At 51.1% G+C, this 22666-nt stretch overlaps 8 protein-coding genes across 8 annotated transcripts; 7 read left to right on the top strand and 1 right to left on the bottom strand.

Annotated features, from left to right (window-relative positions):
* Window positions 1-561: 561 nt before the first annotated feature.
* Window positions 562-1628, top strand: AtWU_04019 (flavin reductase family protein; the record flags this gene model as incomplete). Its single annotated transcript, XM_035499130.1, has 2 exons — window positions 562-656; window positions 773-1628. 2 exons carry the CDS (start codon window positions 562-564, stop codon window positions 1626-1628), a joined length of 951 nt encoding a protein of 316 aa, XP_035355023.1.
* A 2013-nt stretch (window positions 1629-3641) lies between these two features.
* AtWU_04018 (putative C6 transcription factor) lies at window positions 3642-7315 on the top strand (the record flags this gene model as incomplete). The annotated part of the gene is made up of 8 exons (XM_035499129.1): window positions 3642-3720; window positions 3932-4267; window positions 4345-4436; window positions 4496-4544; window positions 4676-5674; window positions 5729-5829; window positions 5882-6560; window positions 6615-7315. 8 exons carry the CDS (start codon window positions 3642-3644, stop codon window positions 7313-7315), a joined length of 3036 nt encoding a protein of 1011 aa, XP_035355022.1.
* A 731-nt stretch (window positions 7316-8046) lies between these two features.
* On the top strand, window positions 8047-10077 carry AtWU_04017 (uncharacterized protein; the record flags this gene model as incomplete). The annotated part of the gene is made up of 1 exon (XM_035499128.1): window positions 8047-10077. One exon carries the CDS (start codon window positions 8047-8049, stop codon window positions 10075-10077), a length of 2031 nt encoding a protein of 676 aa, XP_035355021.1.
* Window positions 10078-11000: 923 nt separating this feature from the next.
* On the top strand, window positions 11001-12925 carry AtWU_04016 (multicopper oxidase; the record flags this gene model as incomplete). The annotated part of the gene is made up of 3 exons (XM_035499127.1): window positions 11001-11244; window positions 11330-11807; window positions 11857-12925. The coding sequence occupies 3 exons, from the start codon at window positions 11001-11003 to the stop codon at window positions 12923-12925; spliced, it is 1791 nt and encodes a 596-aa protein (XP_035355020.1).
* Window positions 12926-13397: 472 nt separating this feature from the next.
* Window positions 13398-16249, top strand: AtWU_04015 (F-box protein; the record flags this gene model as incomplete). Its single annotated transcript, XM_035499126.1, has 4 exons — window positions 13398-13544; window positions 13606-13955; window positions 14013-15720; window positions 15779-16249. 4 exons carry the CDS (start codon window positions 13398-13400, stop codon window positions 16247-16249), a joined length of 2676 nt encoding a protein of 891 aa, XP_035355019.1.
* A 620-nt stretch (window positions 16250-16869) lies between these two features.
* AtWU_04014 (DUF1014 domain protein) lies at window positions 16870-17774 on the top strand (the record flags this gene model as incomplete). The annotated part of the gene is made up of 3 exons (XM_035499125.1): window positions 16870-16926; window positions 17068-17168; window positions 17258-17774. 3 exons carry the CDS (start codon window positions 16870-16872, stop codon window positions 17772-17774), a joined length of 675 nt encoding a protein of 224 aa, XP_035355018.1.
* Window positions 17775-18035: 261 nt separating this feature from the next.
* Window positions 18036-19189, bottom strand: pex7 (putative peroxisome biosynthesis protein (Peroxine-7); the record flags this gene model as incomplete). The annotated part of the gene is made up of 2 exons (XM_035499124.1): window positions 18036-18948; window positions 19026-19189. The coding sequence occupies 2 exons, from the start codon at window positions 19187-19189 to the stop codon at window positions 18036-18038; spliced, it is 1077 nt and encodes a 358-aa protein (XP_035355017.1).
* Window positions 19190-20237: 1048 nt separating this feature from the next.
* On the top strand, window positions 20238-22602 carry AtWU_04012 (uncharacterized protein; the record flags this gene model as incomplete). Its single annotated transcript, XM_035499123.1, has 5 exons — window positions 20238-20485; window positions 20565-20910; window positions 21455-21713; window positions 21783-21925; window positions 22015-22602. 5 exons carry the CDS (start codon window positions 20238-20240, stop codon window positions 22600-22602), a joined length of 1584 nt encoding a protein of 527 aa, XP_035355016.1.
* Window positions 22603-22666: the final 64 nt, after the last annotated feature.

The raw sequence follows: 22666 nt of genomic DNA, 5'->3' as shown, positions 1-22666 counted from the left end.
CAGGAGTATGAAATCTTATACTTCTCTGCTCTACTGGTATATACTATAGCCTTCTTTGCCAGTATTACATCGGTAGTTGGATATTACTACTATGCACACTGCCGGATAGTGAATCTCAAATGGTAAGTTAGTACTGCTAGTAATATATTTCCAATATGAAGAGGGGTATCAGCAACGTCATAGATCCATCCCTCTCCTACTCGTTGGTGTGTAGTGACTGTCTCACGACACAACCACTTATGTACACACTTACTATCCAGCACTATCAGAGCTGGTTTGTATCACTGATCACCCATCAGAAGCCATGTTCTACAATCTGGCAACGGAGTAGAATCCGGCCGTGGATGCCGAGGACCTCGCATTGCGGGGTCCTTTCGGCGCTGACAAACCCTTATCGGCCCGGAAGTCGGTAGTCACGGTCTAATCCCACGCACTTTTCTACCTCCAAGGCGTTCCATTGGCCGTGGAATCTAGGTCCAACTGTGATCTGCGGTCGTGGAATTAAGCATCGGTCAACACCTGGCCCGGATGGAGTGAACACCTGCGCGCCCAACTAACGCAATGTCATCAGGACAGAAAAGTGTCTTTGCCATCCTCATGCGACGCTCCATCTTCTCTACAGTCTCCTTCGCTTCCAAGCTACCTGTCAAGTTTCAGTAAGTAACCCGTACAGCAGTTTCCCTGTCGCCGACCATCCTCGATTCACGGAGAATCGGCGCCGGTGGGAGTGCCAACCCCACGGTTAACCCTTGCGCATACTGACATCAGGCAGTAACTGCAGGATACCACCTCGTCGCCTAAACCTCCACAACCCCTCTCGATCGTTTAGCCAAACATCCACCATGTTCAGAGTTGGAGACGATTTCGAAAAGCTCCAAGCCTCCCGGCCCGAGTTCAAGCGTGACGTTCCCGTCACTTTCTCGCAGCCGCCGAACCCCAGCTGGAAGCAGGGAGAGGGTGCCAACGATGGCGGTGAGAGCCTGAAAAAGAACCACATCGAGATCGATCCCTACGAGGAAGGGCGACCGGCTGCCTCCAACTATAAGCTTTTGATCTCGGGTATCGTCCCTCGTCCGATCGCGCTCATGAGCACGAAGTCCAAGGATGGAAAGACGACAAATTTGGCGCCGTTCAGTTATTCGAATGTCATCAACCATGACCCTCCGCTTTTCACGGTCGGAATTGTTGGCTCCCTAGAAAAGGCCAAAGACACATTGAAGAATCTGGCGGAGACGGGCGAGTGTGTGATCAACATCATTTCGGAGCATTTCGTCGAAGCTGCCAATGCGACAGCCATAAACGCTCCCTACGGAGTCTCTGAATGGGAAATTTCCGGGCTCACCCAAGCACCTTCTGCCGTTGTTCAGGCGGCGCGTGTGAAAGAATCCATCCTGGCGATTGAAGGCAAGCTGGTGGAAACCAAGGAATTCGAGAGCCGGTCTACGCCCGGCAAGATATCCGGAGTGCTGGCGATCATTGAGGGTGTTCGTTTCTGGGTGAGAGAAGATGCGATCAACGAAGACAAGAGCATTGTCGACCTGAAGGTGCTGAAGCCTATTAGTCGGCTGGGAGGCATTTCGTACGGGCGGACCACCGACGCGATTGAAATCCCAAGACCGCAGTTCTAGATTCGGCTTAGATCCTGGCCGTTGCGATAAACTAGTGACCGTGGTACCTCGCTTCGAGTCAGGGAGGGGCCGTTGAAAGCTCCGTATAGCCTCGGTTCATCGTATACACTAGAATAGTCAAGAATAGATAGAAGATAGATTCGGTCAGCTAGAGACTTTGGAATAGATTGTGAAACTCAAAATCCGCTGAAAAGAAGAATCACCGCGATGTAGAAATAGCCGAAGCATAGAGATCGGAGAAGAGGCCGACCGTGGACTGAAGCGTGGGGATGGGGAAGTGGATACGTGCCATTTAAGGTAGGAGAAACTCCGGGCCTCCGGACGGAGAAAATGGAGGAGAGAGTCCACTTTTTCCCTCCCCAGACGGAGTCCAGACTCTAAGAGTCGAGGCGATCAAGATCCAGGTGCTTGGGACTTGGAACAACAATGCAAACAAGGCTTCTGGGATGTTTCGCCTTGGAACGAGGATAGTTGTCGTATCGTCCATTCCAACCTTCCTGAAAAGGCATAACTTCTGAGACTGACTGACTGACTCTGACTCGCTCATATTACTTACTCGTATGCAGTTCTTCCCTTCCACACAGTACTTATGGTACGACGGTGCACTAGTCGTCGTCTAGTCGGTACGACACGGTAGTTGGATCCAGTCCAGTAGTGCCCATAGCAGTCCAGTCATGGCTGGCGTGTCCCAGTTCTTAATAATAACTAAGCGGGTAGTTAGGTTAACTACTAGTTAGTTAACGTCAACACTTTGCAAGTCACATGGACCACCAGCGATGGGGCAAAAGACGGGGGTGACGGATCAGAGCCGGGCAGTTACTTTTCCCTCCGGGGAGGTTTTCTGCTGTGATCAATCCTTCAGTTCTGTCCCTGATCCCTTCGGTATGTAACGGGACTCCGCTTAGGGTCGGATCGAATGATCCTTGAAGGAGAGTTGTGGTTTCATCCTGCCTACTTTGTAGTAGTTTCCATCATCTTCCGAGTGAACGAATCAATACGAAAGGGTGAGAGGCGAGAGACGGGCCAAGCGAGGCCGGTCACTAGCTACTACTTTACTAGCCAGCGGTCATCCTCCCGCCTGGCCTTGGAGGGTTAAGAAAAAAAAAAAAACGAGGCATCTCGTGATCGGTAGAAAACAAAGAATCCCCATCGAATCCAGCATCCCTTCTAGGCGGTCAGGCTAGAATTGCTTGGGCCTTGCCTTTTGAGGTGGCTTATTTTTCCGACGCGCCTGAGGAGCGCAGGAGAACCAGAGCAGCCAAGGGCTTAGCTGGCCGATTCTCGACCCAACAATCAATCAGTCAATCAATCAATTCCTCTGCTTCCTTTCCCCCCCGGTTGACTTGCCTACCTACTGACTGTTAACCACTAGTCCCTTACTAACTTTAGTTATACTTCTGCGTGGTGTGTCCCTCTGGCGCAAGCGTGACCAGGTACACCTTCTACTAACTTTCGCTGCTCTGCTTCTCTTTTGCTGTTCCCGCCGACGCCCTACGGGGTAGAAACAAATAATATCATTCGCAGCATAAAAATTGCAGGGGATTATTGACCAAATAGGAAAAGAAGGGGAAAAAAGAAAAAAGAAAAAAAGAAATTCAAAACGAGAAAAATAAAATAATAAAATAAAAAAAAAATCTACTAACTAAAAGGAAAAAGAAAACGAGCGTGAGACAGGGAGTGAGTGAACTCACCCTCTTTTCTCCCCTCATCCACTTCCGCTTCCTTTTGCCTCTCTATCCCGCAACAGTCTTCACCGGACACGACGTGGGATCAAGACAACTTACGTCCATGGATTTTTCTCTCTACTTGGTGCTCCCATCCAAGGCTCTTCAATACCGCCGTTCTCCTCGACCTCTTCACTCTCCGCTGGCGATTCCCTTGTGTCTTATCCTTGGGAACGATCGTTCGCCCTAATTCCTACACCCTTACAATCAGATGCCCAATGTGTCGTGACCCCGGATGATAACTTGCTCGCAATGAGCCACCCTTCTCCCCAGAAGAACGGCGGCAATAATGTTCCCCCTCCAAGACAAATCCGCTTCGTTTCAACTGATGGGCAGCCCCAAACTAAGCGGCGACGAGTTAATGCGGCGTAAGTCATAATCGCCCTCTTTCCCCCCCCATGCCCCCGGTCTGCTCATCCTGTGATGAATCTAACCTGATCGCTCCCCCGTGGGGCCAACCATAGATGTCTGACGTGTCGCAAGCGCAAAATCCGTTGCTCCGGCGAACAACCAGGTAATCAGTGGCTGATATTAGACTTGATCATGGCTATCGTTTGACTCATTTGCTTGAATGCATAGTGTGCAAAACATGTTCCGATTACAATCACATCTGTCAAGGGTACAGCGAACCGTCTGCCCATGCCCGGTCACAATCCGACGCGGCATCACGAACTCCTACAATTGCCCCTCTACCGCCTCCCAGTGATGCGACTGCCTTGCGCGCGGCGCGGAAGGCCGCAAGTCGCTCCCCTAGTTCTCCGCGCCGAACCATAGTACCTATTACTGACGGTGCTGATAAGCCTTCCGAAGCACTCAAGTTGCTGGAGCCAAAGGAGGAACCCCTGCCGACAGACACATCTTCGCGGACAACAAAAGATCTCGAGCAACAGAACAACGGGGCCAGTCCAGAAAGCAGTATGTTATGGCACTTTTCTAGTTTCTCGAATGTCTTGTATGAGTGGCTATGGCTTATCAGACTCTTTGTTGTCTAGGTCGCACCTCGCTCAGTTCCAGCGCACGCACTCATGTGCCCTACTTTAGGTATTTTGGGCCAACAGCTATTGTCCCTGGCTTCAAACAGATGGTTCGCATACATACTCCAAGATAATGCCCTGAGGTCGCATCGGTTAACGCTCCCTACAGGTCGTCCAGGTGCGAGGATCGCGCAAGAGCAATCCGTCACTGTCATCAGGTCTGCACTCCTGACTATTTCACTTTTATTGGCTTCTGCAGGCGACTGGTTTGCTTTTTACCCGCAGGCCTATCAAGTCTAGCGACACTACCTTGCACGCCTAGCTAACCCATTGATTTTTCTCAATGCAGAGTCTCTGTCCCCCCTTCGTAGTCCCAAATTCGCAGATGCAGGCACGAACAACGTCAGCACATTACCCGATACCAGAGACACCCGTGATTACAACAACATTCCGTTTTATGATCGCGATGATTCCCTTTCTGTCAGCAACTTGGTGATGCACCTATGTGATCTATTCTTCGTGCATCTCGGGTGCAGTTTTCCGTTCCTGCAGCGAGACAGGTTTCTGCGCGACCTGAAAGACAAAAGAGTAGACACCATGCTTGTGGACGCCGTTTGTGCATTGTCCGCAAGATTCTCCCCGCACCCACTGTTGAGTCCGCCTCAAGCTCCAACCATCGATGGCTCTGAGCCGCAGATCGATTTGAAAAAGTCCACTCGCGGGCAACCATTTGCCCACAGAGCCATGAGCGCCCTCGTTGATACCCTCTCGTGTCCTACGCTTTCCGGAGTGCAAGCGTGTCTATTGCTTGCTTATGACGAGTTCGGCTCGAACCATGATAGTGGGCTTTGGATGTACCTAGGCATATCCATACGGATGGCCCAGGATCTGGGAATGCAGAAGGTTCAGGGTTTGGAGTATAATTATGGCCTGAGCGGGGTCACTCCAAATGCAGTAATGACTGGGCAGGCTGGCAAGTTGAGAGATGACCAGTATGATGAGCCTCAAATCTCCCCAGGGTCCGCCCGAGATGTGCAAGACACCGAAAGCCGACGAGCTCGGGAGCGTGAACGGGTTGACAGCTTCTGGAGTATCTTCTTCCTTGACCGAGTGATTTCATCCGGAACAGGCAGACCAGTGACCTTACGCGACGAGGACATAGAACTTTGCTTCCCACTCCAGTCCGAGTCCCGGTTGGCTAATGGATGGCCCGCGCCATTTCCGCCGCTTATCCGTATTATTCACTTGTACGGAAGAGTGACGGATCTCATCAACGGCATACAAGATGTCAATCATGTAACATCGGATACACTGAAAATGCTGGCCGGTATGGAGAGTGATCTGACAGGTAGGGCCAAAACCTCACGACATTCATTGACAAAAAGTTAAGAGAGATTTCCAGGCATATACCAGCGCCTGTCGCCTCGACTCCACTTCAATGCGGCAAATTTCCAGGCGTACGTCAAGGCGAAGGAAGGAACCAATTTTATCCTCCTTCACTTTGTAAGTTGCGCCCTCGAATGTCTTGTTTGCTCCAGGACTGACCTGAACGCAGTGGTTTCATACGCTGATCGTCCTACTTCACCAACCTACGCTTCTGAACTCTTTTGGGGGGACGATCCAACATCTTTATCCGAACAGCAGGGAGCTGTCGATGTCATCCGCTAAAACTATCGCCGATATACTGTCTTTCTCCGAGCTCGTAGACGGGAAAAGTTTCATCGGCAACCCTTTCACAAGCCAGCCAATGTACATTGCCGCATGTGCTTTCCTGATGGAGAGTGCTTATTATTCGTCACCCTCTTCAAGATCTGGCTCGCCTCCAACGCAGCCATTGCTGGCAAACCAATCTAGTGGATTCGTGATGCCGAATATGGATTCTTCAAGTGGAACTGATCGGAAGCCGACCGCCAAACACATACTCCTTGCATCGGCCGCAAAGGAGAATTACCAACGGTGCTACAAAGCGTTAAAGGCGCTCGAGACGTATTGGGAGGGCACCAAATATATTCTTACGGTATTAGATCAAAAGGCTAAGGGTATAGTTGATCCGCTCCTGTATACTACTGAGGAGATGGAGAGTGCAGTCGAAGTGTCTGCTGTCCAACCCTTTACTGCGCCCCCTTGGCGGCGTACGCAACCTTCCTTGCCCGCTTCAGGCGAAGGAGAACGTCCAGCAGATGTCCATACGCATTCGGATGGAGCACGGTCGCCAAAGATTGACCCAAGTCAAGGTGAGCTCTTTCTTATTTATCTTCGAAAACAAGGACGAGCTAATTCTTCTTAAGCTATTGGGTGGGCGTTGACGGGTGCAACCAATTCGTCTCAACCAAACCTGAGTCTTCTGTATCAGCTACCCGCCCAGGCTGAGCCCGTATCAGACAAGCCAACATACTCATCCCAGTATAGCCATAGCTACCCTCATCTTCCCGTACAATCTGGTGATAATCAAAACCCGAATTCTTATCCACAGCCTCTGGAGCCATCCAGAAATAGAGGGACTACGACGAGCACATCGATGGCACCCGGCCCGGAAAGATTCTCGCCTCTTGCATCCTCTGGACAAGTCACAACTTCTGACGCCAATTTGCTCCTTGGCTTAAATACTTCGTTCCCAAGTCCCGCCTCCCGACCCCCAAACACGCGACCAGCGTACAATCATCCTTCTTCTAGGTTTGAATCTCAGGCGCCTAGCTTTAACTATAGCTTACCCGCTGGCAGCGACCAGCAACCTGGGGACGGCCAGATGAACGCACGGACAGTTCTCCACCCTGCTGTGGGCTCACATGCAGGGGACATATTCATTCAGAGTCAAGACATTGACATGGCCACGCTTCAGCAACAAGATCAGCTCCCCTTTACTTTCACTGGAGAAATCCTTCCATGGCTGGAATATCTGCCGCAAGACGTTCTTAATTATTTTGGGGAGCATCAAAATTACCCTGCTCTGATGAGTCCTCATGATGAGACGCCACAAGCTCCCCATTGAGTGTATACTTTGCTTATTATTCATGCGATTTTACTTACCCGAGCGAGCGTTGTCATTCTTGTGATTAGAGTTGAGGTTTCTCTGGCGCCCGGGGGTCATATGGACACGTATTTCACGGGCGGGAAACTCAAAGCGATAAATCTGCTGGTTGGATGTCATTCGATGTATTTTGGCTCTGAATGTTTGGAAATGTTGCATGATCCAAGTCTTGCATTGGCGAGCATGCTCCAGGGTGTCTCGGGTCGATTACTGTATCATTCGGGGCAGTTTGTGATATAATGAGTGTGAGCGTGTTCGTATGTTATTATTGATGAGACGTGTAATTGTAGCTAACTATAACCCCGGACTCAAGTCTTATCACTTTCTGCCTTCTCCAGCTTTGAGCGTTAGTTTTCTAGTGATGATGGGGATCCCCAGAGTAAAGCGGAGCTCATCAGCCAGTCAGAAGCATTGCAGGGATGTGGTTGCCCATCACGACCGGGCGGTGAGACAACACGCAACAAAGCATCCAATCCCCCCCGATCGCCATCTCCAACAGCTTCCTCTTTAAACTGAATGGTATGCGACTTAGAATTCCATCTTGCTTCCATCTAGCGTGGCCCATCGAAGCTCAGCATTCTTCGTGAGATCCACAGGCTCACTGACGGCCTTCTACTGGTGCTCGGATAGTAGTGGGGAACCATTTCCTTTTATACTTTATCTTGGTCTATACGATTTTATGACAAACCTCCATGGACGACCACTCTGATGACCCCCAATTAACTGAATATGCAGTTCGTACAGGCGAACCAGCCGACCTATCTCAAGGCTTTGCCTACGACCAGCACCGACCGGCTTCCCCGAAGTTTTCGACGCCTCTATACGGACATCATGCCGACATCGGTCCTTCCACTGAAGATACACACATGTTAGTTCACGACGGCGGTTACAACTCCTCGGATTCATCTACACAGCTTTCTGGTCATCTATTGAACGACGATCTGAATGAAGGCCACGAACACCAACGTTCCAGAGCTTCGAGTCGCTCTTCGGTCTCGTCGATCCCTGCCTCGGTGCTCACAAACATGGCGGATGGAATGAAGACGGCCATACATGACAATATGCTCTCTCACAGTTGGCAGGACCATGATAGCAAGGCGCATAACGGACATCTGCGCTCGATACGGCACCGGGAAGCCGCTTTCCGGAAGCCAAGCTCGGTAAAAGCAATGCAGATGCACACGGAGGATGAAGGAGATGATGAATACCTGACCCCACCCAAGCGCAGAGGTGGCCAACGCTTTTCGGACATTTCGATCAGGTCTGCCGGTTCATCGCCGCTGAGAAAGTTCCATCATTATTCGCCGTCAGGGTCTGCAGGTAAGCCCAAGGTTAAAAAGGAGTATCCACTGGTACTTCTACACTGTAACCTGCTTCCACCCTCTCTTCCTGTGCCAGGCGCGACGGGTTACCACAACCAGAAGATACTCCAAGAGGTTTTGCCTCCGGAGTATTGGAGGCGCTGGAAGCTGCTGGAAGAGAAGGTCGGATCTGGTGTGCTCCGTGAGCGTGGGGTGCTTATCTCTCACCCGGAGGACCTGTACGACTTGCTAGAAGAGCGGCTACTGGAGAGTCTAGAGCTACAGCGCCCAAGGCTAGATCATGGCCATTTCCTGGGACATGATGAGAACGACTCTGATAGGGACGATCAGTCTGTAAGAGAGAGCGCTACGGACGAGGAAGAAGGGGAGGAGTGCCCCGATTGTGGAGGACACGTGGTGCGCCACAATAACGAAGGCAGAAAATGGGAGATCAAGGTATTCGCAGCCAATGGACTGATGAGAGCTGGGGCATGGGCAGCGGCTTGGAAGGAAATGGAAAAGGTCGATGTTGAAGTTGGCCTTTGGCTTCCTTCGGAGATCAGGAGGGAATTGGAGAGGCGACTTTTGGAGCAAGAGGTGGATCACTTTGAGAATCGATTGCAGGTGCCGCATTTGCAGGCGCCCGAACATGAAATGTCCGCTGAAGCGCGCCGCCCTTCGCTACATGGCCGTACACCTTCCTCGGCAATTGAGGAGCCCAGTTCTTTTGTTCCGGAACCTATCGAATCCGCCCCAGTTACAGAAGAAAAAGCAGCTAGAGAGCAACGAATGCCGGAGCCTCAGTATGTTCCGCGATCAAGTGACGATATCGATCTACAGACATTGCTGGTGAACTACGTTCGAGTATTGGCTAGTGACCGACGCAACGTCGCAATTGCCGTGCTCAGCCTCCTGGTTCTGTTCCTCGCGGTCAATTCTGGGCCCCAAGCAAACCAATCGGCTCTCCGGCCATTCCCCAAGGACATTCTGGAAGCCGCATCTGCTTCTACATCAGTGACGTCTCCGATGTATTCTTCGTCTGCGAGCTGGGATAGGCCTACGAGTTGCGCAAGTTCAAGCATTGAGGTCCAGCATATTGGAGAAATAAGCTCGATTACTTCTAGCTCTCGGGAGATTCTGCAAAGCGCGGCGACGCCCTTGAGTTCAGTAGTAATTGCTCCCGCGGAGATTCCCAAGGCTGTGTCCGATGATCCCCCACCGCCACAGGCAGAGCCCGAGGCAAGCTCTTCTGTGGAGAATCCGCTTGTTATTCGAGATATAGAGCCGGTGACCCCTTTGAGGCTAGAGTCTATGGAGAGTCCGGCGGCGGAGGCCCCACTACTAGACCGTCCAGAACTGATTCAGCCGGTGAGCCCGGCAATGGAAGTAGTCATCCATGCGAACCAAGAGGCGGACGACTGAACGACGTATATGAGCTATAATGCCGTTAGGATGTGATTGACGACCGATATGAGACATTTATTGTTTATTTTGTTTATTCTGCCTGACTTGTTTGTTTCTCTGCAGTTGGTGCCTGTTTCTGATTAATATCTCACTATGGACTCTGTATTTACCTCCAGAAGTAGCGACCATCAATATGTTTACATTAGCTGCACTGATCTACCTATCACAATGATCGGTCAAAGTTTAACACTAACGTTGCAAGCGCGCCACTGCAGGGCAGGCTTAAAGTGACAGGTCATGGCGATAACCCGCTTCCGGGTCAATAAGATTCGATAACCTAGCACCACATCGTCAATCTTTTCTTCTCTCCTTGCTGATATCCAACTAATCAGCTAAACAAATGACCAAACTCTGTATGTCCCGGGCCAGTTATCAGTGCAGTGGCAATGCTAACTTGTCGCCTTAACCCACATCTCCAGTGTGAAGTTCACGGGTTTTGTGAACGACATGCAGAATCCACATTATCGCGCATCCGCGACCTGCAATAATATCTAAATTTATTGGTTTCGCTAATAATTGAAGCTTGCGGTGAGCAAGACAGTCTGCACCCTGCTAGAAATGTTCGTATGCCGGTAGGCCCTGCATATGACGGATCCAGTATCTTGGCCATCGGACGGCATTATGACAAGCCCTAGTCATGAACCTTTCGCTATACGTCTCGGGTCCTCCATCCCTTGCCTTGACCTTCGGGCATCAATGGCATCAGGTCAATGTGCCTCTTGAGTTCTGTCATTATAAAAGCCTCAAACTTCTCGCAGGATGAAGGGAACTCAACCACGACAAACCAGTCCGCGACTCGGCCCTGTTCGACTGTATATATTCTGTGGAACTAGGTAGTTGGTTCCTTGTATATTTCTTTATTTGGTTTTCTGAGCCCCAGCATGAGTATATCTCAAAGCAGGCTGGCCCTGTTGGCCCTTTGCTTCGTGCAATGGGTGTCCGGCCGTGTTGTGCAGTTCCAGCTAGACCTGACCTATGAAGATGTCAGTGTCGCTGGTGATGTACACAAGGCTATTGTGAGTAATGGACAGATTCCTGGGCCCACGTTGTGGTTGAAGCAGGGTGATGATGTCGAATTTTTGGTCAACAACTCGATGTCAATCAATACTACGGTTCATTTTCATGGTGAGTACTACCTCTCAATTGTATGATCCTTTGGCTTCGATGTTCAGAACGCCTTTTCCTATAGAGCTTTACTAAAGATTTGTAGGTATCGAGCAACTAGGCACCCCGTGGTCAGATGGTGTACCTGGACTCTCGCAGGAGCAGATCAAGCCGGGCGAACAGTTTCTCTATAAATGGAAGGCAAGCCAGTATGGCTCGTACATTTATCACTCGCACACACGGGCTCAGATTGATGATGGCCTCTATGGGGCTATCTACATTGAACCGGCAGACTCCGTGGAGAGGCCTTTCCATTTGATCGCTGGATCTGATGCGGACGAGCAGCAGGCGATGTTGGCAGCTGAAAAGAATACACGGCCAGTTCTCATCTCGGATTGGCGAGCCTTTTCTTCGCATGACATTCTTCAGATTCAAACCGAGTCTGGTGTTGAGGCCTACTGTGCCAACTCTGTTTTGATCAACGGAAAGGGCTCGGTGATTTGCCCGTCTCAGGAACACATCAATGCTGCCACAACACCGCAACAAAAGCAGATCCTGGGCAACTTGACTTTGACTGATATGGGGTATGAAGTCCCAGGCCTTGATGATGGTTATAATGCTGATCTTGACCAGATGTCTGCCTCCCACGCCCGGTGTTGTGGGTCCGTACCCGTACGACCTCAGCAAGATTCCCAAAGGTTTCTACGAAGGATGCACACCTAGTGAAGGGCCCACAGAGGTTTTCAAGGTCAACTCCTCATCGCGGTATGCTAGCTTTGACTTTATTAGTATGGCTGGCTCGACTTCGCTTGTGTTCTCCATCGATGAGCATCCGATGTATGTTTACGCGGTCGATGGCCGTTATGTTGAACCTTTGCTTGTCGAAGCTGTTACTGTGCCTGTCGCTTCAAGATACTCAGTTATGGTGCCACTCAAGTCGGAAGACCAGGCAGGAGATTATACTATCCGCGTTGCCAATAACTATGCGAACCAGCTCATCAACGGGACCGCCGTCCTGTCGTATGACACCGCTACACCGAAGCAGATCGGTACCTCGCAGCCTTATATCAACGAGGCTGGCGCTAATGCCACTGCCTCCACGGTCATTTTGAACGAAACCGACGTGATACCCTTCCCCGTGGTAGCACCTGCTAAGAAGGCGGACCGGACTTACATCCTGAATGTCGAAAATGCCAATTCATCCTACACCTGGACCCTGGGCAACCAGTACCCCGTGTCGAATGAAGAGCTTCGCCCTCCTGTCTTGTTCAACCTCAGCTCAATCTCGCAGGCGTACTCGGCCATGACGGAGTACGGTACCTGGGTTGATCTCATCATCAACATCACCACCTCGGGCCAGCCTCAACACCCCATCCACAAGCACTCCAACAAGTACTTCGTGATCGGAACCGGTAACCAGCCCTTCATCTGGTCCTCCGTGGAAGAGGCAATGAAAGACATACCGGAGAATTTCAACTTCGAAAACCCCCAGATGCGGGACACTTTCTACTCGCCAAGCTCAAGCACAGGGCCGAGCTGGCTGGCAATGCGCTACCATATCGTGAACCCAGGGCCATTCCTACTTCATTGCCATCTTCAGATGCACCATGTCGGTGGATTGGCACTGGCCTTGCTGGACGGGGTGGACGCCTGGCCAACCGACATTCCCGAGGGGTATCGGTTGCCAGTGATGCCAATTTAGGGACTTTGACTCAATTGTACAGAGGTGGACGAGAGTATCTACTTTAATATGGCCATATAGCGCCTCTCATATAGATCGGATGTAATATTATTTACTACATAATGAACATGCTTGGTGACTTACCAATTCCCCAGTTATGGTTTCAAAGTAAAAGTGAGAGCAATCACACCAAATCAGGCACAGCAGTCAGTCGCCTGGCGTGAATTGCTGGCGGCGGTGTGTTACCGAAGCCATTCACTGCTGCTGGCCCTCTTCTTCGAATCGACTGTTTCTTTCTCACTTTGTTTACTCGACTTCTCTTCTATCCTTCCCGCCTCGTCGATACCACCGATACACTTTTCCCACTTCGTGTGATCGATCTGTCGGTAATCCAACGGTTCATCTAAGCGTTCACCATTATCACCTGCACACACTTTTCCTCCTTCTCGTCCACTCGTCATTCAAGAAAACATTAACTTCCACAACAATCACTATGAAGCGGGGCTACGCGCCGAGAAATGAGAAGATGCACTTTGGCATCCAGTCCGGCGGGCCCAGTGCCTGCAAATCTAAAAAGGGAGTAGTAGTGCCTTGCTTGCTCGGTCTCCCCAGTGAAATTCTCACTACTATCTTTGAATATGTGAGTACATCCCCGCGAGGTCCAAGACGCGTTACTGACTTTTTTTTTCTTTCTCTCTCAGTCTGGTGAAAAGAGCCTCTGTAGTCTGGCTGGGGTGTGCCAGCAGTTCCACGGCATGGCCGTGGCGCTGCTGTACCGCAACGTCCACCATGGCATTCATACAGATGATCCTGTCTACACTGAGAGATCCCTGGATCGGTTCACGGCTATGGTGGAGGTAGTGAGTACTAGCAACCTTCAGTACGCGTCTAGTGTCAAGAACATTGCTGTGAGGCATATCGCGCCCTACGAATCAGATAATAGACAGGGAGGTGTGGTCAAAAGGCCTAGTCAAAGTTACTACACAGGCCGGTATCTGTGTAGTCTTATTGCCATTACTCTGCGGAAGACGACCGGATTAACTAGCTTCAGGTAAGTACAAGACAGTCTTGAATACATGATAAAGTATTCGTGTGCTAACTTCTGTAGTTGGGATATTCGTTTGGAGCTCACACCCTCAGTGTACCAAGCGATCAGCCAAATTCCTGACATTCGGGACGTGCATATTCGCCTGCCAGCATGCACAACGCCAGGAGCCACTGATTCTACGCTTGGACAAATGCTCCAGACTCCCCATTACCACTTCCACCAAAATAATCCGCCTCCCAGGGAAATTCGACCCAGTTGCACCGGGGCCGAAGCTCAATTGCTGAAGGATCTCGACAAACTTCAGCATGAACCAACTCTTTCCCTTCTTTCGGGACTAAAGAATCTCTCGGTGTTGGATATTGAGGATCTGAAACTGGTGTTGCAGCTCCCACAGTGTATCTCGCAGTGCTCGTCAACGTTGAAGTCTCTCAAGTTGTCGTTTTCGGACGAGCTTGCAAAGTCGGCGCGGAAGAAAACAGCTTCCAATTCGGCGCCAGACGCGACGACGGCATTCGGGGATATGCTCAATTTCGCTGCACCCCAGTTCGAAGAAGACCTTCTCTTGGATCAGCAGGCCACTCCAGCCGATCCTGCTCTACCCCCAGATCCCGTGGTCCGAAGGGAGCGCTCCATTCAGGAGTCAATTCTGGCGTACATCTTCAAAGTGGGGGATGGCGACCGTCGCAACAAGTATCTGCAGGAAGCCCTGCTGGAAGGTAATGCCCGCAAATCGCAGGCGGAGGATAGTAGCGCTTCGGAAGAGGCAAGGGACCAAAAGTTTCTGAAGTGTGTGCGCTCAATGGTCCGCGTGCTGCCAAAGATGATGGTGCTTAACTCGGAAAATCCAGCCATCATCAACGTACTGCACAAACTCGACCAAGCTGCAACTCAGTATCTGGTCCGAAATGCCAAGCAGCCGAGCGAGAACGTTGTTAAAGCGAGCGCCAGCAATTCTGCCTCAGCCAGTGCTCTCAAGCCTACTCCGTCGATCAGCGGCAAGACCGAATTCTCTGTGAGCAAGAAGAAGGAGAAATGTCCGACCGACGTGATCGATATGGAGCATCCTGACGTTGTTGAAGAGGAGGGAGAAGATCAGGTGTTCGTCGATGAGAGACAGCGGTCAGTCACAGAGGCTAGTGTTCGGGCTTTTGCGCGTCAGCCAGTGCAGGCAGCAAGACCCAGTTCATCTGCCGATAAAGGAAAAGGAAAGCAGCCGGTCAGAAATCCTCCGGTCGAAAAGCGCACAGCAGAAGAGGCGCGAGAGTGCTATGTTCGCAACACGCATGGCATCCCACTGGAAAGCCTTTCAATCCATCTCATTCCAGTGACCGCCGGGGTGCTTAGCAAGGCCGTTGACCTGACCTCTCTCCACCACCTGTCGCTACTCAACGTTGGACCTCAAAGCACACTCTGGGCTTTCCTCAAGCGACTCAACCAGATCTACCCCCTGCCATTGACATCCATCCATACGGACAATGTCACGCCCGCGTTCTGCAGTTTCGTCAACAGCATGGACAAGATCACCGAGCTGTTCCTGTTCGAGCGCTACAGCAAAGCCAAGGTAGAGTCGCTGGCCGCCAAGACCACCATAAGCGCATTCACCATTCGCAGAGAGATCCTACACAAGCACATGCGCAACCTCCAGCGACTGGTAATCCGCAACGACGAGAGTGACAGCTGGGCTGCCGACCCAGCGACCATACTACAGATCAGCCAGCGGGGAGGCAAGCTGATCGAGCTCGGCGTTTCGGTGAACAACTGCGGCATGGTAAGTCAGCTGTCATCTTCTTTTCCAACCCAATCTGATATAATACTAACCTCAATAGCACTCTCTCATGCAACAAATCGGCAGCTTCTGCTCTCTCAAGGCGCTGCAAGTCTTCTGGTACCGCCAGGACATGTGCACGACCACGCTACGCGAAGTCCATCACAGCCTTATCGACGGCATCTATCACTATTGGCACCTTCGCATCGAATACGTGGCCATGTGCTATTGCATGCATGGACCGATCGCAAACGGCGCGATTCAGGTTCGCGGTCGCGTCAGACACCTGAACAAAGCGTGCGCGATTCTCAAAAAGGAAGCTGCTGCTGAAGAGGCTGCTTCTTCGTCCTCTTCTTCGCAGCCAGCTTCAACTAATAACGCTCCACACGGCACTATGTTTCCGATGGAGAACAGTGAAGGCGATCCAATGCCCCTTTTTGGGGTGGAACTGAGCACGCGGGCGTTGCTGAGCATCGAGGAGATCAGCGGGGTGAAGATGTGGGAGAAGGGAGCGTGGGAAATGAAGTTGTAGCCGATCCCAGACTGCCACTGCGGTAGCAGCCTGGGATCGGCTCGTGTGTATGAGTATGAGAAGTTTTCAGATGAAAGTTGATGAAAGTGGATGAAGATGTGATGGAAAGGCGGATGTGTGTGAGGAGGAGAATGAGAAAGGAAGAGAAGAGGGAGGGACAGCGAGCAGATTAAATAGTCTTAACACGCTTAGTCGCCTCGACGATGTAATCAAGAAGATATTCACAGTTGAAGTGACAAATCTCACATCGTATTCTCACCTTCTAACTACAGTTCTCACATCGCATTATCATCTTCTAACATATTCATCCTTACCTACCTCATCCACCACCTAAAACATCACGATACAACAAATACTCCTAGATAGATAGGAATATGAGGGCTTCCCCCATCACATGCCCATTTCCACCCCCTCTTAGTCATCTCAGCTCCACTTTCCCTCCAATTTCCTTCCGTCCCGGCCCATCAACTCCCGCCATAGGATGACATCGTTGCTTTTCTTTTTCTTCCTCTTTCTTCTTGCTTCCTAGCTACTTTTCCTACCTACTTACCTGCAACACTCACTTTTTCTCTCTTTCCCCTCCCCCACATCAATAACTACTGTATATACTATCCGCAAAAATGGGAGGCAAGAAGGCCGCCGGCGAGAACTCCAAGAAGGCTGCGGGCAATGCCCGTGTACGTTCACCTACCTCAGCTCTCTGCAAAATATTACCCCGCCCCCGCTCCATCACCACCTTTTTACCATCTTCTCAACCACAACCACTACGCCAACGCTAAAAAAGCAATGCTAACAAATCTTGATTAATATGGATATAGAAAGCCGAAGCCGCCGCCAGCAAAAAGGCCGCCGAGGACGCCAAGCGCGCCGCCGAAGAAGACGCCAAGTGGTCCAAGGGCGCGAAGGGTAACAACAAGCGGTACGCCATTCCCTTCCCCATGACCAACGGTTAAAAAAAAAAAAAGAAAAAGAAAAAAGAATGCTAACGCAATCTCTTTGGAAATTCAGCGAAGACGCCGAAGCCAAAAAAGCCGAAGCCGCGCGCAAGAAGGCCGAACGGGACGCCCTCCTCGCCGCCGAAGAAGCCTCCCAGCCCAGCAAACCCAAGAACACGAAAGCCGCCGCGAAGAAGAACGCCGGACCCAGCCGGGGCACATTGGATCTGTCGCAGCTCGACGATTCCCCGGCCAGCAAGAAGGCTTCTGCGCTCAATGCGTCTGGTATCGACAATGCGCTCGACGCTTTGTCGCTTACGGGCAAGGATAGCGGCAAGGTGGATCGGCATCCGGAGAGACGATTCAAGGCTGCGTATGCGGCGTACGAGGAGAGACGGTTGCCTGAGATTGAGGCTGAGAATCCGGGTCTGAGACGTAACCAGCGCATCGAGATCTGTAAGAAGGAGTTTGAGAAGAGTGAGGAGAATCCGTTCAACCAGGTGCATGTGGCATTTGATGCGAGTCGGGAGGAGATTGCGGCTGTGAAGGAGGCGGAGAGGAAGAAGGTTGAGGCGAGGTTGGCGAAATGATCTCTTTCATTTTTTTTTTTCTTTCTTCTATTTCGGTTTATATTTTGTTGTATGGGGGAGGAAGGGTTTGATATAGTTGGGTTTGGATGATATACCCGGTTTGCTTGTGGAGGGATGGATATTTCTAAAAAGCATAGAGCATATAGCTGATAGCAGATGAGATGATTAACGATGCAATGGTATCATGCAATCTATATCCATATCCAATACACAGAACACACGACACGCAGAATCAATGGACGGATGGAGGGAGGAATCGGGTTAACCCATCACTGCTCTCACATCCCACACATACAAACTCTCATCCCATCCCACACTCGCACACCATCCCTCACTCCCAAACATACACCAATCCACCCCCGTCACAAACTCCGTATGCCGACCCATTCTCCCCAACTCAACCCCCATATTCGGCCCCGGTCCAGCCCGCATCACATCGACATCGCCAACCGCCCCCGGCGGCGTCTGATCACTCCAAGCCCGACACGTCATATCATAACTGGCACTCAGCAACACATCCGACAAATGCGGCGACCAGGCCACCTTCCGCACGGCATACTCATGTCCCAGCATCACCGTCTGCGGGCCCTGCCCAGGCGCCCGAATATCAAACGTGCGAATCGTCCGATCCACCCCCGCTGTAGCTATCGTCGACGGGCGATACTTATTCCAATCCATAGTCAACGCCTCCGCCGGCGCCGTCGCCGCCATCGGACCCCCACCCGGCACTATTCCTCCCCCAGCGGCACCACCACCACCACCATGAATCGGCACCTGCAAAGTCAAATGGTTCGACGCCGACGCCGGCGTCCGTAGATCAAACACCCGTAGATACGAATCCGACGACACACACGACAATATATCAGGCGAATGCGGAGAAAACGCCGCGCTGTACGTGCAGCTATGCGTCGGCAAAGTAAGAAGGGAATGCGGGCGGTTTGGTGTCCACACGCGCACCGTCCCGTCCCAACTACTACTGCAGAAACGGTCCTTTGCGACGAGGTTCCAGTGCACGCTGAAGACTTCGCGGTTGTGCTCTTTCCAGTTTTGGATTGGGAAGTCGGCGACTCCGGTGTCGAAGAGCTTGATGCTTCCGTCGCCTGAGGCTGTGAGGACTTGGTTTTCGTGGATCTCGGACCATGCTAGGTCGTAGAGGGAGTCTTGGGTTGTGAACCTGGTTTTTTTGAGGCGGGAGTTGGTTAGATTTTGGGTGGGTTTGGAAGTGGGATGGGGATTGGGGGATGGGGATACCATTTGTAGGGAACGATTCCGTTCGGAGTCAGCTCGAGAATGTAGAGTCGGCCATTGCCGACGAGGCCAAAATTGGCGGATGAGGCGACGGCGAGGCGGTTGTCGAAGAAGGGTGAGTACTTGACTGCGCAGCCGTTGAAGCCTTCTGTGCGGAAGTGGAGCATTTTGGAAGGGTGTGGTGAAATGGAGTGGAGATGATTGTTGATAAGGGAGGGGGGATTAATTGGGGTAAGGGATCATGGCGTTATGAAAGTGAGGGGAAGGTGGTGGGTGGATTGTTGGTGTTGGTGTTGGTGTTGAAATGGAGAGATTAGTAGATCATGGAGATGCGGATGCAATTGCAGATGAAGATGGAGATGGACTGACTGCGGGGAGTCAACGTGCCGAGGTTCGGTCACTATTTGGGTCATTCTGGCGGCCTGAGGCACACAATGATGAATGCCTGAAGGGTATTGTGTGCCTCAGGCTAGCAGCGAGTAGATGGATCATATTTCTGCCGTTTTAGGAAATCCACTAGCCTCTCAACCAACCTCAACACGGGATGCCTTGTAGCTACCATCGACAGTGTAGAGTCTCCTTTGGTCTTGTATAGGTAGCAATATATGTGACACAGGTTGTTGTTGGCTATTAGGGTCAACGATGTACTATTACCGTAAGTGGACTACTCTGTAGTTCATGGAACCGTCATTGAAATAGGCTCCTTCAGGCCAGGGGTCCTCGCTTACAGTAATAGTATACTCAGGAGTAAACAGTCATACGGAGTAGTTGCATTCAACTGAGACACGGCATCTCCTTCAAACTCCTGACAGCACAAGCCACAAGTATTCTACTAGGGATCACCGACCATCCTCGTCTTCCTCCCTGGTGTTTGTTAGCACTATACGTTTCAATCTCTCTTCTCCTTCCCTACCCCAGACAATAACCAAAATAAACAGTGCCGTGTTTTCTTCTACCCCCGATCCTAAATAGTCAACGACACCAGAGAGCCTTACGAATGATGTGACGCCGCCGTTTCACTTGACGAAGAACATCTGCTCCCCCCGAAAGCATCCAGCAGGCGTGAACTTTCAGAATCGGTTGATAAAGCCCAACAAGGATCTCCAAAGCTATTTAGACTTCCAGCTGTTGACACCGAAGTTAAATTGCATCCACCATATGTTATGGCTCGCGGGTCTCCCGCGTGCAGGGTGCCCACTCCATCGCCAGAAACTGATGAAGCGTACGGTGATACTCACGGAGTCGCCCGATGAGCATCTAGTTTGGAGCCCCGGGCGAGTCCTCATCAAGCCAGTGCCAGAGTATCTCCTCGATCACAAGTTCTGGGTGCGAAACATCTGCCCCAATCGCGAGTTGTACGCCGTCGCGTGCGGGCTGCTTTTATCATATGCATGGCTCATCGCCGGGCTGATCGATCTCCGAATCGCCAAGAACGAGCACATTCTTCCCAGCGACGTCAAGTGGTAGGCCTGGACGAAGCTTGCCCAGGAGGTCCTCGAATGGAAGGACAAGAACCAATGATAATGATAACAGCAGGAATAGTCACCTACCCGCACTGAATGATCCTTCGGTCCAGCCCCAGCCTGCAATTAACAACAAACGTTACGAGTTTGGCGAGCTGCGTCTTAGTCGCCTGAATTATATATACCGGCTCACACCCTCGATATTTTCCATCCGTAACCTTCAAGTTGTTCTCGGGTTCATGCCGGGCTCGACATGGTACCAAGAGTTTTCTGAGCGCCATTTTTCGTGGATCCTGGCCGTACTCGTCTACCTGTCGGTCTTGTTATCGGCCATGCAGGTGGGACTGGCAACCGATACACTGCAGGGAAATCGGCGGTTTCAGAAGAGTTGCACTGTCTTCGCCTTGGCGTTTATCTTCTTCACGGTGAGTCTGCTGTGGATTATGCCGGTGATGTGGGCTGTGTTGTTTTGTTATCATTTTGGATTCACGATGTTGTACCATAGGCGGTTACAAAGGGAGGGGAAAAAAACTGTATAGGAAAAGTGTGTGATTATCCGGGCTGGGATGGTAGTGGTCAGGACATGTACCGAAACCCCAAATGGATTGATAGACAGGCTATAGTGCGGCTAAGCAAACCCCAGTAGTTAAACAAAGAAATGAAAGAAAAAAGCAAGCAGCGGAGGTAACTTTATGTACCTCGTTCTTTGTTCAAGATGTAGAACAATCTCCCTATCCCCGGATCTTCCCAACACAACCCATGAGAAGCAGCAATCGCTCATACCTACTTAAGAAGAGACTTCATGCCTCTCGTTCAGATGAAGTCTTCATTCTTCGTTTCCATAAGCCTTGGTGATTGTACCCTTTCTCCGGGTGGCTGTGAAAACTACTTCGTGCCCTAGCTCAGAGTTAAGGTGTGAGCACGGTTGCTCCTTTCTCCTCCTCTCGGCATTTTACAGTTTGACACTAGTACCTGCTTCTGAACTTTCCCGACGAGATGTCATCGGACTCTTCTCAGAAGCGAGTCGTGGAATCAGTCGACGATATCCATGATACGGGTTCCGACGGTCATCGGGGAAAGCGATCCAAGATTGACAAGCCCTTCACCGGCGTCTCCAGCTCCGTTCGAGACACGGAAACTTCTCCGAGCTCTCTCGTGCCTGAAAATAAAGCACACGATGTTTTACAGCCGAAAGGCGACCAAGCCGGTGACCATTCGGAGGCCATCTGTGAGTACAACACCTACTGTCGAGCCCCCCTCACCTCAACCGGAGTCTAACTTCTCATGTTATGCCCAGGCTCTCCAGCACCACAAGCGCTTTCGCCCAAACCTTTGGCTCCAGAACCTGTCCAGGACCCTCCCCAGCAATGCCACAATAATAATGACAAGGTCTTGCAGAGCACTCAGGAAGATAAGGCAGAATACATATGCTTCGGGATGGTACGTGATATGGATCACCTTTTCATTGCCTCCTCCTTTCCCCCTTTTGTTCATTTCTCTACCCATCCAGTATAGCTAACGTGGGATAGCTGAGAGATGTCGATATCAAAATCCAGCCTGTTCTGGGTTCGTACTCTCTAAGCGTTGATCAATCATTCGGGATACCTGATACGTTTGCTTCACTCACTCTCTCGATAAAACCGTCGCAGAGTGATTTTCTTTCGAGCGAGGGCGCTTGTATTGCGACGATAGAGTATGCAACACACCGTCGAATTAGCTCCATAAAAGTCGAAGAGGACCCGATCTGGCTGGGTGTGATTCCAAAAAAGAAAATCCGGCAGAAGATAAGAGCAGTGACCAAGAGTTTTTCTTCAGGATCTTACTCTCCATCCTCTTGGACGTACAAAATCAATATTCTTGCTATCGGCCTCTCGACTATTGCGAAACCCCTGGCAGACCAACTTACTCAGCCTCAGCATGGTCGGCGTCAGTTGCAGTTGCGTTGTCCAGTCCCAAAGCCCGACCAGATTAGGTATTATAATCCCCAATGGTCGTACACATTGGGACCACCGCCTTCCGAACAGTTGAAACCACCACATACACCGCGGATTGCTAATCAGAAGGAGTTGAATGGTTCTGACGAGGCGGGAGCGAACAAGCGCAGACTTCGAAGATGATCGTGGTGACGCTCAAGCGGTCCTTATAGAGTCCAAATAGTCAGTTCGACGGCAGGCGATAGCG

This window comes from Aspergillus tubingensis, assembly GCF_013340325.1.
Source record: "Aspergillus tubingensis WU-2223L DNA, scaffold_6, whole genome shotgun sequence".
NCBI classification, from domain to species: Eukaryota; Fungi; Ascomycota; class Eurotiomycetes; order Eurotiales; family Aspergillaceae; genus Aspergillus; species Aspergillus tubingensis.
Note: the sequence above shows the minus strand (reverse complement) of the source record. Positions and strands in the feature narration are given on the sequence as shown.